The 16,029-nt window shown below is 38.5% G+C and overlaps 1 protein-coding gene across 3 annotated transcripts in view; it reads left to right on the top strand.

Annotated features, from left to right (window-relative positions):
- ATRNL1 (attractin like 1) overlaps positions 1-16,029 on the top strand; it is a 498,126-nt gene that overhangs the window by 255,609 nt on the left and 226,488 nt on the right. For all 3 annotated transcript variants that reach the window (XM_053389095.1, XM_053389093.1, XM_053389094.1), the window contains one exon: positions 12,952-13,030. In XM_053389095.1, the coding sequence (XP_053245070.1) occupies positions 12,952-13,030 (79 nt within the window). The remainder of the gene's footprint in view (positions 1-12,951; positions 13,031-16,029) is intronic.

Raw genomic sequence — 16,029 nt, 5'->3', positions numbered from 1 at the left:
TCCCTCAGGTATCCCCTGGAGCTCCTTTAGAGGTGCATTTTCTCTGCAGCTGTGTAGGAATGGTTCCCTACCACCATCTTTTGTATACTGTGTTCTTTTATGACTTGCTACAGGGATCTTATATTGTTCTTCCTTACAGCTTTGAGGAAATAATGTTTAAATAAGTTATAGAATTTGAAGCTGCTTCTTCCTTTTGCTTAGGATAGGCCCAAGGCTGCCCAGTGTGAATTATGAGATTGTGCCCACCCCGCTTTATTCCATGTACAGAATCGAACTAGACTAGCAGTTGAATGTTACTTCAACTCTGCTAATACACTGCTTAGGGGACATGGGGCAGGCCATGGTGTGCGCACACAGCTCTGTCTTTCAACACCTCTCCTGCTCCTCACATCCCAGCAACTGTTGCCTGAGGCAGCCACCTCACTCTGCCTAATGGTTGGGCCAGCCCTGTACAGACTCTTCACTGTAGTTATTTGTTGCTTTTAATGTAATGCACCTATCTCCCATACTGATCTTCTTGGACCTGGGTGGCATTAGCACTGTCTAGGGATCCAAGACAGGAACTTTACTTTCTTTATAGAAATGCTTTGAATTATATTGGTCCAAGTGCTTGCTTGCCTTGTGTGCTGCCTGTAGCCTTATATTGGCTTCACTACTGTTCCCTTTCCCCATGGAGATAGAAACATCTAGGGGTCCTGGTCTGAGCCAGATGCTTTAAAACACTGGCTGAATTTGCCACATGGCTGAATTTACCACTTTTTTCCTTCCTGTGTTATTACTTTTGTCATTTTATTTTATTTCATGGTGTGTGCATTTTCTAATTAGCTAAATAATTAATTGTAGATTTCTAATTAATTAATTGCAGATAGATTACAAAATTAATTGTAGAATGATAAATACTTAATCCTAGATTGCCTACCTGATTAACCTGGGTTTGCTAATAGATTAACTCTCCTTGCTGCGCAACAATCAGTTGACCCCAGCCTTTATTTCTTATCTCCACAATCAGATGCAGCATTTAAATGACCTTTCCTTGCCTCCACCAATGTCAGTGGTTAGCCCCTAAGAAACTACAACCACAGGCTATAGTCCAGATCAGAGTAGAGGCAGTGGCAAGATATTTTAATGGCTACTTTCCCCCTGCCAATTCTCCAACTGCCAAATTAGACTCCATTAGTAGACACAGGGGACAACATCTGGTAGCCATTGGAGTGTGGCAGTCTAAAACACACAACACCTAGTTGTCATTTTGAGTGTATTGTTTACTTCTAGTGGCCATTTCTAAAAGAGAGGATTAATTAAATAAATTGAATTTTATTCAAAAAAATTAAAATGAAACAAAATAAATAAATTAGAAGAAATGAAATAATATTGGTACAGAACCCATAATCATAACATTTAATCACAGCAGAGAGTTCAGCCCCTGACACAAACTTTGCCATGGTGATTGCAGCTGCCCAGAGAACTACTGTTAACCCTTAAGGAAGCTTTGCAGGTGGACACCTCCAAGGCATAGCTGTCAACTTTTCCCTTTTCTTGCGAGGAATCCTATTCGGAATAAGGGAATTTCCCTTTAAAAAAGGGAAAAGTTGACAGCTATGCTCCAAGGAGATTCAAGCTTTGATTTCATCTGTAGTTCCAGCCCTGCAGTCTGCACCTCCTCAACAGCCACAGCTGCAATAGAACCATCCATCTGCTGAAGCGCAAATGGTTTCTAGGGCAGAGACCAGAAGGTGCATCAACCTAACAATAGTACAAATCTTATAGGCAATACCTCTTCTGGGGCAACAGACCACACCCAGACTATGAGTGATAACGAGGATGAGTGGAGCAAAGAGTCTGATGCAGAGGATTGCTCATTGCGCTGGCCATTCCAACAGCAGCACGACATGACATTGCCGTGCAAGGTCATGTCAGTGCTAGAATAAATCACCCAGCAGACATTTCTGTGCTACCTACCTCAAGGAGTGCTTTGGTGGTATGAGAAGTACACATGAAGTGAGAATCCATATCAGCCCACCCCATCTTTAGGAAAAGGTTCAAGGCCAAATGGCTATAAAATTGCAAAGCTGTGACATGCACGAACAATTACTACATCCTGAACCAAGCGATAATGGACAAGCTAAAGATGGCCCCATTGTGGCTCTTCTGCCTAAGACAATGAATCTCAAAGACTTGGATGTGCAACAGAGTGTAAGCTGGGTGTGGAGTTGAGAAGGTTACATTAAACAACAGGCTTGTTCCTTAAAACATCATGTCCTGCATCAACCTTTGCCCTCTTAACTCTCCTATGGCTAGATGACTTCTAGACGACCCTCAGCAGGATCCTGACAGACTACTAAAGTGTAACTCAAGACATGCTTTAAATGTATGTTGGAGATCATGAGCATGGCTTTTGGGCAAAGCCACACCCCAGCCCCTCTGAGTCAGAAATGACGCATATGACATAAATTATTGAATTCAAATGCTGTTTTTGAAGAAACAAACACAGTGATCACCAGCACCAACCAGATAAACAAATACATTAAAGCTTTTAATGTGTTGAGGAACAGTTACTCATGATTGCATGCAGTTTGTTTTTTAACAGTTCAGACTTTCAGTAACGAAAGTATTATTTCTGTAAAACTACAAGAATGGTTTGACAGCAGGCCATCAGAACATATTTCCGTACTGTGGCTTTTTCCTGGAAATATGAAATAATAACCTTTTACCATGTGTAGTGTAGCTTTCACCACTGACAAGTTACAACCAGTTTCCATATCCTGGATTAAGAATAACATCTGGCACTAATCCTTTGAATAATGATCCACATGATTGTCCACTTTAAAGCACCAGACATGGCAGCAAGGAGCAATCTCTCTCTCTCTCTCTCTCTCTCTCTCTCTCTCTCTCACACACACACACACACACACACAGCCTTTGGTGCAGATAGAGGGATGGTGCTAAGAGAGAAGGAGGTTACTTCAGACATGCACACAGAAAGTGGACATGCTGCAGACAGGAAAAATAGAGAAGTTACATAGAAAGGAGAAGAGTAAGATAGTTGACAAAGGGCCATAGGACCATAAAGACCTGCTGAGTTTCTGCCTGTTGCCATTACTGCCCAACCTATTATTATTAAAGCCATGGTTTTCCCAGTAGTGATGTATGGAAGTGAGAGCTGGACCATAAAGAAGGCTGATCGCCGAAGAATTGATGCTTTTGAATTATGGTGCTGGAGGAGACTCTTGAGAGTCCCATGGACTGCAAGAAGATCAAGCATATCCATTCTTAAGGAAATCAGCCCTGAGTGCTCACTGGAAGGACAGATCGTGAAGCTGAGGCTCCAATACTTTGGTCACCTCATGAGAAGAGAAGACTCCCTGGAAAAGACCCTGATGTTGGGAAAGATTGAGGGCACAAGAAGAAGGGGACGACAGAGGACGAGATGGTTGGACAGTGTTCTCGAAGCTACAAACATGAATCTGACCAAACTGCGGGAGGCAGTGGAAGACAGGAGTGCCTGGCGTGCTCTGGTCCATGGGGTCACGAAGAGTCGGACACGACTAAACAACTAAACAACAACATTATTATTTTCCTCCTTAGGTAGTAGCAGGTTAGGTGTTTGACTGGTGATGGGAGGAGCTTGAATTCCAACTCCTCTGTAGTTACTGGAAATCAGATGGCTTGGATCACAGGCAGAGAAGCTGTGAACAGGCAGGCCTGCAAGTGGCAGATTTGAGCCATGAGTATCATGGGAACAGGGCTTGTACATTCACTATAAAATAGACAATGGGGGAAGTTTGAAGAATACCTTTATTTTGAAGTGCTTTTATTATAAAATCAATTTGTTCATGTCATCCAATAAAAATACATTACACAGTGTGAAAATGTTGATTTTATAATAAAAGGGTTTGCATAAAATGGCAATACGAGCTGGTTAATATGTATGAATTGTAGCATAGAGAGGAAAAGCAGTAAAGCTCAAAATGTGTCAGGGCATTTTCTGGAATGAGAAGGCTACAGGATCTTGGAATTTCTTCGTCTTTTTTCATGAGCTAGTATGTAGCTTTTGAGTTTCTTGATTGAATTTAGGATCAGCCTTCTAATGTTCATGTCCATATAGAGGTCTAGTTTATAATGGCATGACTGCATAGCTTTCTGATTACATTTTATATTCATAAATCAATTTAAGTGAAAACAACCTACAATCAGACTCTAAAGGACAGTTTGGAAAGAACAACAGGTAATAAAATGCAGAAAGAACTCTAAGGCTGCAGTCCACATACTGTCTACTCATTTGCATTCATAATGTAGCCTCATAGATCTCGGTGGAAATACAGTGGAAATTTGCTGCGTAAAGTAGGCTGTGAGCTGTGACCAAATAGTCTGATTTAATTGGTAGCTGATATAAAATATGATAGCTGATACAGAATAACACTGGACAGTTGTGCCTACCATTGCATCCTGTTCCTGGAAGCAGAGATATCTAGAGGTGATACCCTTAAATACTCACCAGAGCCAAGGTAGTGAAAACAGCTGTGGAATGGTTGAAACCTGGGAGCTCAATTCTGTGGACTCCATTAGCAGGGTATGGGGCATAGGCTTGGGCACTAGCATAGCCAGGTGTCAAAATAGAAGATGAACAGCTTTCCCTCCCTTTTAAGCTTCTTGTAGGTTATTCAAGCGTAAATTATTGCATATACTTCTTCTGATACAGAAATTAATATCCATGTGTATTGTGGAAGACATACTAAATGTATCATGTGAAGGACAGGGGTGCATTTCTGTTTAACACCTTGTCCTTTGGGGAAGGAACACATTGCATACACTAGCTTCCTGAAGCATTTATGTGGAATAAAATAGACATTCATGCATCCAGTCACACATTATGTTTTAAATCAAATTCATTTCTTTGAAGAAATATAAAATATTTTATCTTTCAGCATAGGTGCAGAATGTAAAATATGAAAGTCTTTTCCAGGAGTAACAGAAACAGAATCACACTTAACGGGTCAGAAGTTTTATTTATCCTGTAAAGATCTATTTCCGTTTTTAAAAAATTAAACCACCCTGACTATAAATCTTTTTTATTTCTTCTTTGAAATAGATGAAAGGAGGTACTGCAGAGTTACTAGAGTTCAAATCTAGAACTTTATTAGGCCATATACTATAAGATGTTTACAGAGTATTTGCTTTCATTTGACAGCATGTTGTTAAATTGTGAGAGCTTTGTCACTGCATGTTAAGCACATGCTGTCAATTAAGCTTTTTCTGGCATATGAAGCATCCTTTATCTCACATGGGATTAAGTACCAAAATCTATTCAGATTATGCATGATTTTCATGTGTTTGACATGATAGAGAATTTGGTAACATAAATATGTCAAATCCAGTTGAATTTCTAAAGAGTAAAATCCATTGATTAGTCCTTCCAGTCATCTTTCTCTATGGTGCAACTACTCACCAAGAAGGTCATGGCTACCAGTTATTCTCTGTAGGGGGAATGTGCCTTAGGTAGTCTCATGGGTCATCCAAGTACCAAAATGGCTCCAGGTTTGAATATATGGAGCACAATCCGTGCCCACAAACTAAGGACCAGTGGCCTTTCTATGGTAGAATGGTAGATTTGTCCACCTTGCCATGTTTTGGGTGACATTTAGTTGGGTTGAAACAAGTTGGTTTATAGGATGAAGTTACCTGTAATAACTGTTTTTGAACGATATTACTAATCTTGTCAACTGTGGACATCCGTCCATTGTCAGCTCTTACTGTGTTATGGTGGAATGAATACAAACAAGTATAATTGCTAGGCACAATTTATAGGGAGTAAAGTGGCTAAGTGAGTGGCACTGTTCACAGAAGTATAAGCAATAGATATAAATAGACTTATATCTTCTATGCAAAACAGCACTGTTCTCTGTATGGTGTGTTTGAAATGAATTTGGGTTCTGCTACTTAATTTGAGAATTCCACTTCAGAAGCAAAACCACACATTATCATTTAAATGGCTTTTGATTGCACTTGCATTTTAATAGTTTATTTTATTTTATATAACCCATGTTTGAACTTTGCTTACATTTCTGGCTAAAAAGTGGTGTTTTAATTCCAGTAAAGAGGAAGGAGTTGCAAGTGAGCTAATTCTTTATAGATAGCCCACCTGACTATGGTTATATTAGCATAGTAATAATATGCTGAGATAGTAGCAGTTTCGTGAAGATACTAAATAGCATAGAGCACTGAGCTGCCTTACAAACCAGTCCCCCTGTATCCCCTTCTGAAATCAGTCCTCCAGGAAGAACTGGAGCCACATAACATTGTGCTGTTATGGCCCCAAACAGCCAAATTGTCAAGCATGCCATATTAATTTTTTTCAGTTAGTTCTTGATTTCTTGCTTTGGCATGAAGGTTTATAGATAGATATCCACTGACATCTCTTGAGCTCTGCTTAGATGAACAACTTCAGATGCCATGTCACTGTACCTTCTTTTCTTCACACTGTTGAATCGTACAAGTTGTGAAGAGGTGATTGCTCAGCTTCAACTGACATCCTGTTCTGTGATACTCATGCCTTGCAAATCATATTTTCAAAATAAGTGAAAGAATGCGGCATAGTTCATAGGAAATCAACCACTAATATAATTCTTGATGAGCAAAATATCAATCACACCTTATTATTCTAGTTGGCTCCACAAAGTGCAGGTATCCTGTTCACATGTATATCTGATTTGCTTCCCCAATTAAATATGTTGCTGAAGTCTGTAATTACTTGATTTGAATATGAATCTGTCTGCCTACAATGCTCACATATATTATGAGTTGAGTGCCATTTCCTCAAGGAGATAATCTCCAACCTGGAATAGTAAATGAAATTCTGCACATGTATAATTAACATTAAAACTGAACAAACTGCTTGGTAGGTGCATGAAAAAAACTTAAAATATTAACCTCTTAATCTAAAGGAAGCACTTTGTATACTGTTTTGAAGTATATGTGACCATAGAAACTAGTTAAGCAGTGTTTTGTTTGGCGAGTATCTTCTTTATTTAGGTTGATCAATTATTTTGATTATTTCTTATAAACTTTGAAAAAGTGGGCTGTTGTCTTTAATTCATCTCTTTCTAAGTAACTTTCCATCATGGCTTGTGCTGTAAAATGGGTGCCAGGGAGATGAAATCAAACTACTATTCCTGAGAGGCAAAATAATAATGCCTCTCAACATGCATGTGCAAACATCATAAGCTAGAGAGAACTCTCAGCAAACATTAATTTTTCACCCCAAGAGTCATCTGAAATTTTCATATATAAAAAGCCAATTCTAAATTGAAGAACGGAGAATTTGCCTTTCACTATTCCCAATGCCATTGTCTGTTGGAAAATTCAGGACAGACTATAAGAAGTAGTTCTTCACACAATGCATAAACTTTGGAATTTGCTACTGTAAGATATAGTTAATGTTTGTCAGTTTACCTTTTTCATTCTATCACAGAAAAAAACCTCTGCAGGTTGATTTGTTGATTTGCAACAGAGTTTACATATTTTCTAGTTGAAAATATTGACAGGCCTGTTTCCTGTTCTTGTGCTGTGCAAGATGCATACTGTTGAAATCTCTGTAGAATTTATTCACAAGATTGAATGAGATTTTAAAAAATGATTCAATTCCTCGATCAGAATTAAATTAAATGTTGTTTTCTTTAAGCAGAAAAGCAAATTTGAGAAATTCCAACATGCATCGAGGAAGAGCAACATATCCATGATGTCAGATTCCTCCATTTCAATCTTGCTGAGCTGTACCTTTATGTTATTTTTGGCAAATCATGGTCTCAACTACACTTTCATATATATGATTAAATGACAAGCAGTGATTTTTGTGTGTGACACCGCTGCCAATATGTTGGCTTTGCCATATTTAAAAGGCTGTATTGTTTGGAAACTGAACAACCACAATGACGTAATCTTGGTAGACCTAGGTCTGAGTTGAATCTACACATATGGCCAGATTTATTTGGATGTCAAAAGAGACAGTCTCAGAAATTGCAAGGCCTCCTCCTGCTGACTTCAAGGAAGGGAGATGGTGTAGTCTCCATGATTAACACAGTAACAAAGTCACAGTAACTATATATGTGCTACACATCACCATTCTGTTTGTCCTTGTCCTGAGCCACCTGGTGGCAAGTCCCCCTGGAGTGCACAATCCCACAGTAGATACTAGTGCACAGTCCAGCAGGGCAAAGTCCATGGTCCAATCAAGCCTGGTTCCTGTCTCTGCAGCTGATCCAGGGGTCAGGGCACCTGGAGGTCAGTCCCACACATGCATAGTCTCAAAGAGCTCCCTAGAACATCCAAGCCATGGTCCAACCAACCTGGGAAGTTGAGCAGACATTAGTTCTGCTTCCACTTTATACTTTGCATGCTGACTGCAACATCTGGGCTAGCTGAAGCATGCAACCCACACCTCTTCTGAGCCTACTCCACCTGATAAATCACACACCACCTTCCATAGCTAGCAATACCCCCACCCCCCGGTCAGCTAGTGAGCTGGGCTGTGGGCTCCTGCCTGCCTCAGCCTCTGCCTCCTAGAACATCCCTCCAGCTCCTCTCTATCCCTCAGAGCCCACCATGGGTCCTGCTGTTCTGTTTCCTGTGCACTAGCCCCCATCCCCTTGCCATCCTCCATCACCTCGTGAGTACTTCCTATACCAGCCTCTCCTTCCCAGTCCCAGTCCCAGCTACACCCTTCACCAGGATCATCTTCCTTCTCTTTCTTCTCCCTGTTGCCCTGCCAATTCATGACAGTCCTACTCATTCAGTTGTGAAATGTGATATCATGCTCAGGTAATCTATACTGTGGTTGCAGATTCTATTAGATCTTGTTGCTGATAATTCTGATTTGAGTTGGTCCTATAATTTAATTAAGCTGCATGGTCCACACAGCATTTCATTTTTATGAAGTAGGTGTTTCTGTACCTTAACAGCTCTGCTATGTTGAAAGGAGAGGTATTGACCAGCTGTTTGTATGCTCGTTCAACATTAAGACTTGAATGAGATGTTGAGTTTTGGAAAGCAGGTGCATGGAATCTGATCCACCAATAAGAGGAGGAGACCTTTTAAGCAGCTGAAAATTGTTTAAGAATTAGTTCATTCCCTTGGCTATTGTAGCAGAAGCATCTTTTCTCAGCCAGCAGTGAGATAACGATGTTACGTTCCTGGGATTTTGACTTCCAGTACTTTACACATCAGTCATGATATAATCTGCTTCCAAACTACTACCAGTAGCTGTGATTCACTCACCCTGCTTCTGTCATCAGCCAGTCCCTCCAAGATTCTTCACATTCCCAGCTCCGGAAAATTCAAGCATAAAATAAATGAGAATCAATTAAGATTGTTTGTGAGGTGAAATATCCTTTCTTATCCTTTCACATAGAATCCCTTTGCATGCATGCAAGTTACAAACAGTTTAGGAAGTTCAGATTGCAGCTGCTGCTGTTGTTTTCACAGCAAGGATAAGCTAGTTTATGATAATTATTTAATCATGTTAAAGCGCTTTTCATATATTAAGTATTTTTATAATACTGATCCAGGTTAGCATTCACAACAAAGTCAAAATGAGGCTGAACGAGTAACAAATCCAAGATCATCTAACAACTTTATTATCTCTAATACATTTTATAGCAATGCTTGTATACAGATATATTGAAAAAGTAGTATCTCTATCACTCAGTTTTACTGAAGTTTATACTAGCACCAAGCCTTCAACATAATGTCTTCTAAGTTGCAGTTGTTTTGATATTTCTATATAAATCAAATAGAATGGAATGTATAAAAAATTTCTTTGAAAATAAAGTTATACATTGATCAAACTAATACAAAAAGCCTTGGAAGCATGTGAAATATTTTATGCATGGAAAGATATGGAGCCATTTATGAATAAAAATATTTTCCAAATAAAAAGGCTTATAGGTTAATGTTAGGATTTGATTTTCTGCTAGTATTTTCTCTAACCTTTCTTGAATTTGTAATGTTCATTACTCAAGTATATTTATACAAATAATTGTTGTGAAGTGTGTCTGTGTCTGTACAGGCACATAAATATTTTAAATTGGCATAATTAAACATGAATACTAATTCAGTTACAATGGGCAAATGATCTATAACAGCTGGAATTCATTACAGCCTTGAGTAACAATACTGTATGTTGTCTGCTGAGGAAATATAGTGATAATGAATAGAGTTCTACCATATATCTTGTTTTTTTACCCCTCATTAGCATACCAGAGCAGAATATGCTGTCATGATAGTTATGAAATGCTTTGAAAGCACATATAGTAAACTAAAAAGGGAAACCAATGATTGAACACTTTTGCTTTTGATCAGGAAATGGCAGCACCAAATTTTTAACTAATGTGCTTATTATTAAGTATTCTGATGGTTTGCTGCAGTTTTGTGCATTGAATGATACATGTGCTATTCTGAATGTATTCTAATGAGAAACATAAAATATAATCAATGCGAGTTTCAGCATTTGTTTCAATGGATGATAGGTTGAAACTATCTTCATCACTTCTATTGCTTGCAAATAAAGCATCCTATCACTTCTTTATTTTATTTGTTTAAGGCATTTGTATACTGCTTAATGTCCAAGATTTCTAAGCTGTGTACATAAAATAATTTTAAAATACAGATAATATGAACAGTTAAAATTTATCATAAAACAGAAGATGGCTTCAAAATTTTTGCTGAAATAGGAAAGTCTTCATCTAGTGCTGGAACTTCAGCAGGGAGAGAGTCTGTCAATCTCAGAAGGTGCAAGGGAAACACAATAGTCTATGGCATTAATATTAAGATGGTGAATGATAGGCATGTGCATTTGGGAATCCCTCTGTGAAACCATCACCCACGTGGTTGCCAAAACACACTCTCCCCAAATGATCCTTAGGTCGAGTCGAGCCAAGCACTGTCCAGTGTGCATAGCTGAATCCTTCCAGGCTAGAAGTATGTAAGACATAGATTATAGAAAAAGAAAGTATTTATTGTAAGTGTGGTTTTAACAATAAAGCACAGCATGCAGATACAGATAAAAGGTTCATTCAAATAAGTTGTACTCTGAGTTTGCCTGTTGAAATTAATGGATCATGGACATATTTATTACTTTTATTTATTAAATTTCTATTCTGCCCTTCATCCAAGGATCACAGGGTGGTTAGCAATATAAAAATGCAAAAATGCATAACATAGTAACAAACAAAAGCATTCATTAACTCAAAACAGTTGTTAATTCAATGGGTCTACTCTGAGTAAAGCCTAGTGGACTACCACCTATAGGCTGGCTTTATAATGAATGATTTTAACAACAATAAGAAAAGTTTTTTTTCTCAGTCCCATCAAACACCCTATAGTTAAGTAATAAATTCCTGTGGTGTGTTGGTACCTCTATGCATGACCAGAAGTCACATACAATAGTATTAGGGAAACTGCTTTAATTGCAAGTTGGTGTGCAATTCCAAAATGTGAGCCATGGGATTTATATTTTCTAGCAGAGTTTTGCCATCCATATTTTAAGGAAATTACATTACTTGTGAATGTAATTCAGAGCCCCTCCAAGTGTCCCTATTTTCCAGGGACGGTCCCAGATTTACAGATGCTGTCCCAGTTTCTGATTTGATCCCAGAATGTCCCACTTTTCATTAGGACATTCCTGTTTTCATCAGAGAATGCTTATTATCACAAACTGGAGTCCACAAGGGAATACATCAGAGGAAAGACACTAAGTACCATGAACATAAACCTTTCTCCAATTGCTCCCATTTCCCAGGATATAAATTACAGATAACTGAAAAAAGGGGGAAACTCCCCAATAATTTTGAGGCATCTCAACTTGTACACTTTCTTTCCTCCTATCAGTAATTGCAGTTCTATGAAAACTGGTTTTGCTGAAGTGCTGTTCTCTACAGAAGTGTAACAGAACAATTTTATTTTAAATGCTGTTCACAGCATTTCACACAGTGCACTGAAAAAACTAGTATTGCTTGATTTACCAACCCAAGCAATCTAAGAAATTAATATCTTGACCATCTAAAACCCCTGAATACTGTGAAACTACAGGAACTCAAAAGCATGAAAGCATTGGGAGCCTAAGAACAAAACCCACTTTTTATATTAATGCAAACTTAATTTCACTATTGATATTTATCTACTGTACTTTTAAAAGTATTTTGGTGTTGGGGAATCCAATAATCAACCCCAAGTGAGACAGTAATAGGCTAAAAGTCTATGGCATATGAACATCTGACTCTTTTCTCTCTGTGAGAACTTTGTGATTCTCTGTAACAGCAGTTTTCTAAGAATCAGGCTTGAATTGCTGCTGGTGGGAAAGGTCCCTCCCCTTGAATTACCCCATTGCAGTTTCCCTTTATTTAGCTTTCTCTGAAAAACTGGTTTTGTTTTATTTACGTTGCAAACTGCCTTAGGATTTTTAGTTATAAAGGGTGGTGGCATATGAAATGCCATAAATAAATACAAAATGTCCTTGAATATTTCCCCAAAAGTTTCAGTGGGAATAAAAATTAGTTGTCAGGAGTGCATGGTAAGAAGGCACTTTCCCTCAACTTTGGTTTCAGTACAAAATGATTGTGATTTATTAGTGTTGTAAACTTCCTTGGTCATTTGTAGTGATGGAAAGCAATGCAGAAAATCTGCCAGTAAATAAATGCAAGTTTTTGCTGTGCTGTTGACCAAATATTTAACCAAATTACAGCTTCTGGATATGCATATTGGATAAGTGGCATTTGTTATCAGACACCAAGAGAACTAGGGGTTGGTGGACTATGTTTTTGTTTCGTTGCTAGTTCGCCTTTGTTAGAATATGCTCTCCAGTCTTATTGCCTTCATGCCATCAAATGTCAATGCTTTTCAGAAAGGGTTGTGCAAAAACACTCTAGTCTCTCATTCATTTTTCATGTTTTACTTTTGCAGCTGTTTCTTGTCGTTGTTGTTGGTCGCTGCCGTGGTCTGGAAAATCAAACAAACCTGCTGGGCTTCTCGACGAAGAGAGGTATCAGTAACACTGGAATTACTATGATGGTTTTTTGTCTCAGAGCTGCAGGTGAACATGCAACCTGCTTGTCACACTTGGGAAATTAAGCGAAATCTTTTCACACATAACATTTTTTTCTTGCCATATTCAGGCAGTACAGGATAATCTACTTTCTTTGCTTGGATAAACGTGGTTAGTTTACTACAAGTTTGACCTGTGAAAAAACTGTGCTGCTACTTTTTTACATCCCCTTTGTAAACAATAAATCAAAAATATCTGTTAAGGGTTAGCTGCAATTTTTCAAAGTTGGCCAAGGTCAAATTAGTTCGATATTTGCTCTGTTTTCATATATTTGGTGTACTCTGTCCACAACTGCTCTTTCTACATGTGCACCTGGATATTTTGCCCCTTTTTCTTGGCTTGTTTGGAGGGCAGGTAGGAGCGCCTAACTTTAAAAAGCAAACATAGCTTTTTTTGCCCCACCTCTCCCTCTTCCTGGTTTTGTATACATGAAGTGATGCTCAGTTCTGTTATGGTGCCTGCTGTATTAAACTTGAAAACAAGAATCTGAAGTACATTTAGATGACACTCTTGATTCTTTCTTTGCACTTACAGCCATAGCTTCAGTTCAAGCTGCTGCTGCAAAAGAGGACACTTTGTGGTCACAGCTTGATTAAAATAAAAAATAAAAAAATCATCATTTGCATCCACAGCTTAAATTGGGTCGGATCTTTTAAGACTCAATGAGCAATTGCATGACGGTATAATAGTATTGAATAAATTAGATGGTGATTTAAAACTGTTGCTCTGAGAAACTTCAAAATCACTGTGATAAGAATAAATGTTTTACCGGCTAAGCTGATCTTAGAAATACGTCACCCCTGTAGCCATCAAAGCTTCCATGTCAAACTTTCAGACATAATGACTTGGACACAAAGAAATACTTGTGCAGGTGTATCCATTTATTAGTAAAAGATATCGGGTTGGAATTGTGAGCACAACTCTGCTCATGAAATTATGCTTTCTTGACTCATCTCACCCACTGCAGCCACTTTGGCCTTGCAAAAGCCATTCCTGAGTCCCTCTCCAGAATAGCTTGATATATTTTGTAACCTTCCTGAATAGCTCATTATTGACTGTAGAATGATAATGATGTCATCTGACCATTATCTTAATTACTTTAATTACGTCAATTTATAACATTATTTTAATTGGGAGGTGGGAAAATGAATACTATTCCAGAGTCATAGGAAAAATATTTAATTGCAAAGAAATTGATTTAACTATGATGTAGCTGTTGAGACTTCCATTGTACTGTTGTTTGTTACACTTTCCACAAAACATAGCACACATGCACTCTGAAAAGATTAGGTATGAAACATGTTTTGAAAACTCTTTCATGTACACATTCCTTTTGTGCTTAAATGCAGAGCAGAATGATACAGACTTGCATGTGTCAACCTTTTGCGTAAAAAGGGCATCCTTTTATATCTACAAACTGAAGATTGTAGCCTATATGTTCTACACATGAGGAACACATGAAAGAGTGTAGAGCTGGACTGTGTCTTTTGCTCCTCCCTTGACATCACATTGCCTTCTTTCAACATCTATCCATTGCACACAGTTGTATGCAGAGAAAGTCCAACATGGGAGCTCCTACTCATGAGTAGAGGCTCTTCATAATCAAGTGCTCCTGCTCTGGACTTTCTTTGCATGTAACTGCATACAACATAAGTCACATAATACTATACTATGTGTGGGGAGAATGGTTTGAAATGCAAAAGCTAATTAAAACTAATTTAATCTTAAATTAAGGCACAGCAAAAAATACCAGAGCGAATACTCTGATTATTTGAACAAACCATTATTTTTATCCATGCTTATACACAAATCACTTATGAAGCATGACTTAATATATTTGGTTAGAATTAATATGACAGAGAACTAAAACACAACCTCTGTCAATTATTCCAATTTAAACAGTTTTTCTGCCAATAGAGAAATTGGATATATTTTTTTAAGTACCTGTAAACATTGTTAATATCATGTTGTGTTGCTATTTATGGTTAAATACATGTCAGAGATTTGAATAATGATTGTGTCCAAGTGTTTACTAATCCTGAATGGTTGGATTCAGTTCCTATTCTATTCAAAGGGACCCAAGTTTCACTGATTTTAAAATGGACTTAAGTTCAGCAAATTTACTTCATGTTTTTCTATGCATGTGTTCATGGAAGTTAGTTCCATTATGTTCAGAGGCACTTACTTCTTTGTAGGCCAAGTCCAGTGAAGCTGTAGGTGGGGGAGCATGCAACAGATAACAACATATAGCCAGGTGTTGGATTGAAATTAGGCCACAAATTTATTGATTACAGCAGAATAGATTTGGCGTAGGTGTTGGTCATATATCCATTAATCAACCAGCCCACTTACTGATACATTGTTCACTAAAAGATGGGGGTTGGCTGATGCTGGGGTTCCTCATGGCACAAACCATTTCTGGTAGGCCCATTCAGCCACTGGTAAGGGATGCTCTGGCCCTTCAGCCCCCAAGCTGGGCTTCTGGACAGAGAATGCTACCCTCCAGGGTCACTTAAGGGAATTCCCATACATATGGGATGGGTAGAGTGCCTCTTCCTCCTAAGGATCCAGCCAGTGTCTCTCCCCTCTTCATAAGTTGTGATGATTGTTATGAGGTAGGTGGAAACTCCCCATAATTAAAGCCAGCCCTAAAATGAGCAACAGTCCATAGCAGTGTCATTGGTCAACAGGCTCATTTCTGTAGAGGAGTCAGAGGTTTACAATAGAGGGTGAGTGGGAGGGAAAGTCTGCCAATACTGAGGTAGGGTGAGCATGCAAGACCCACCTTTAATGCCCAAGGAGTGGACCAGAGGGCAGTCTATTTTCTTCATTTGAAGGATGGGCTGTGCCTGTCTCAGGCACTGTGTGCAGATGTAAGGTCTCATGAGCCAAACTAGAAGCTATATTAAGCTTATCATTGGTGCCTGTCAATAGCA

This window comes from Podarcis raffonei, chromosome 5 (assembly GCF_027172205.1).
Source record: "Podarcis raffonei isolate rPodRaf1 chromosome 5, rPodRaf1.pri, whole genome shotgun sequence".
NCBI lineage: Eukaryota > Metazoa > Chordata > Lepidosauria > Squamata > Lacertidae > Podarcis > Podarcis raffonei.
The sequence above is the reverse complement of the archived record's forward strand: the minus strand, read 5'-3'. Positions and strand labels throughout refer to the sequence as shown.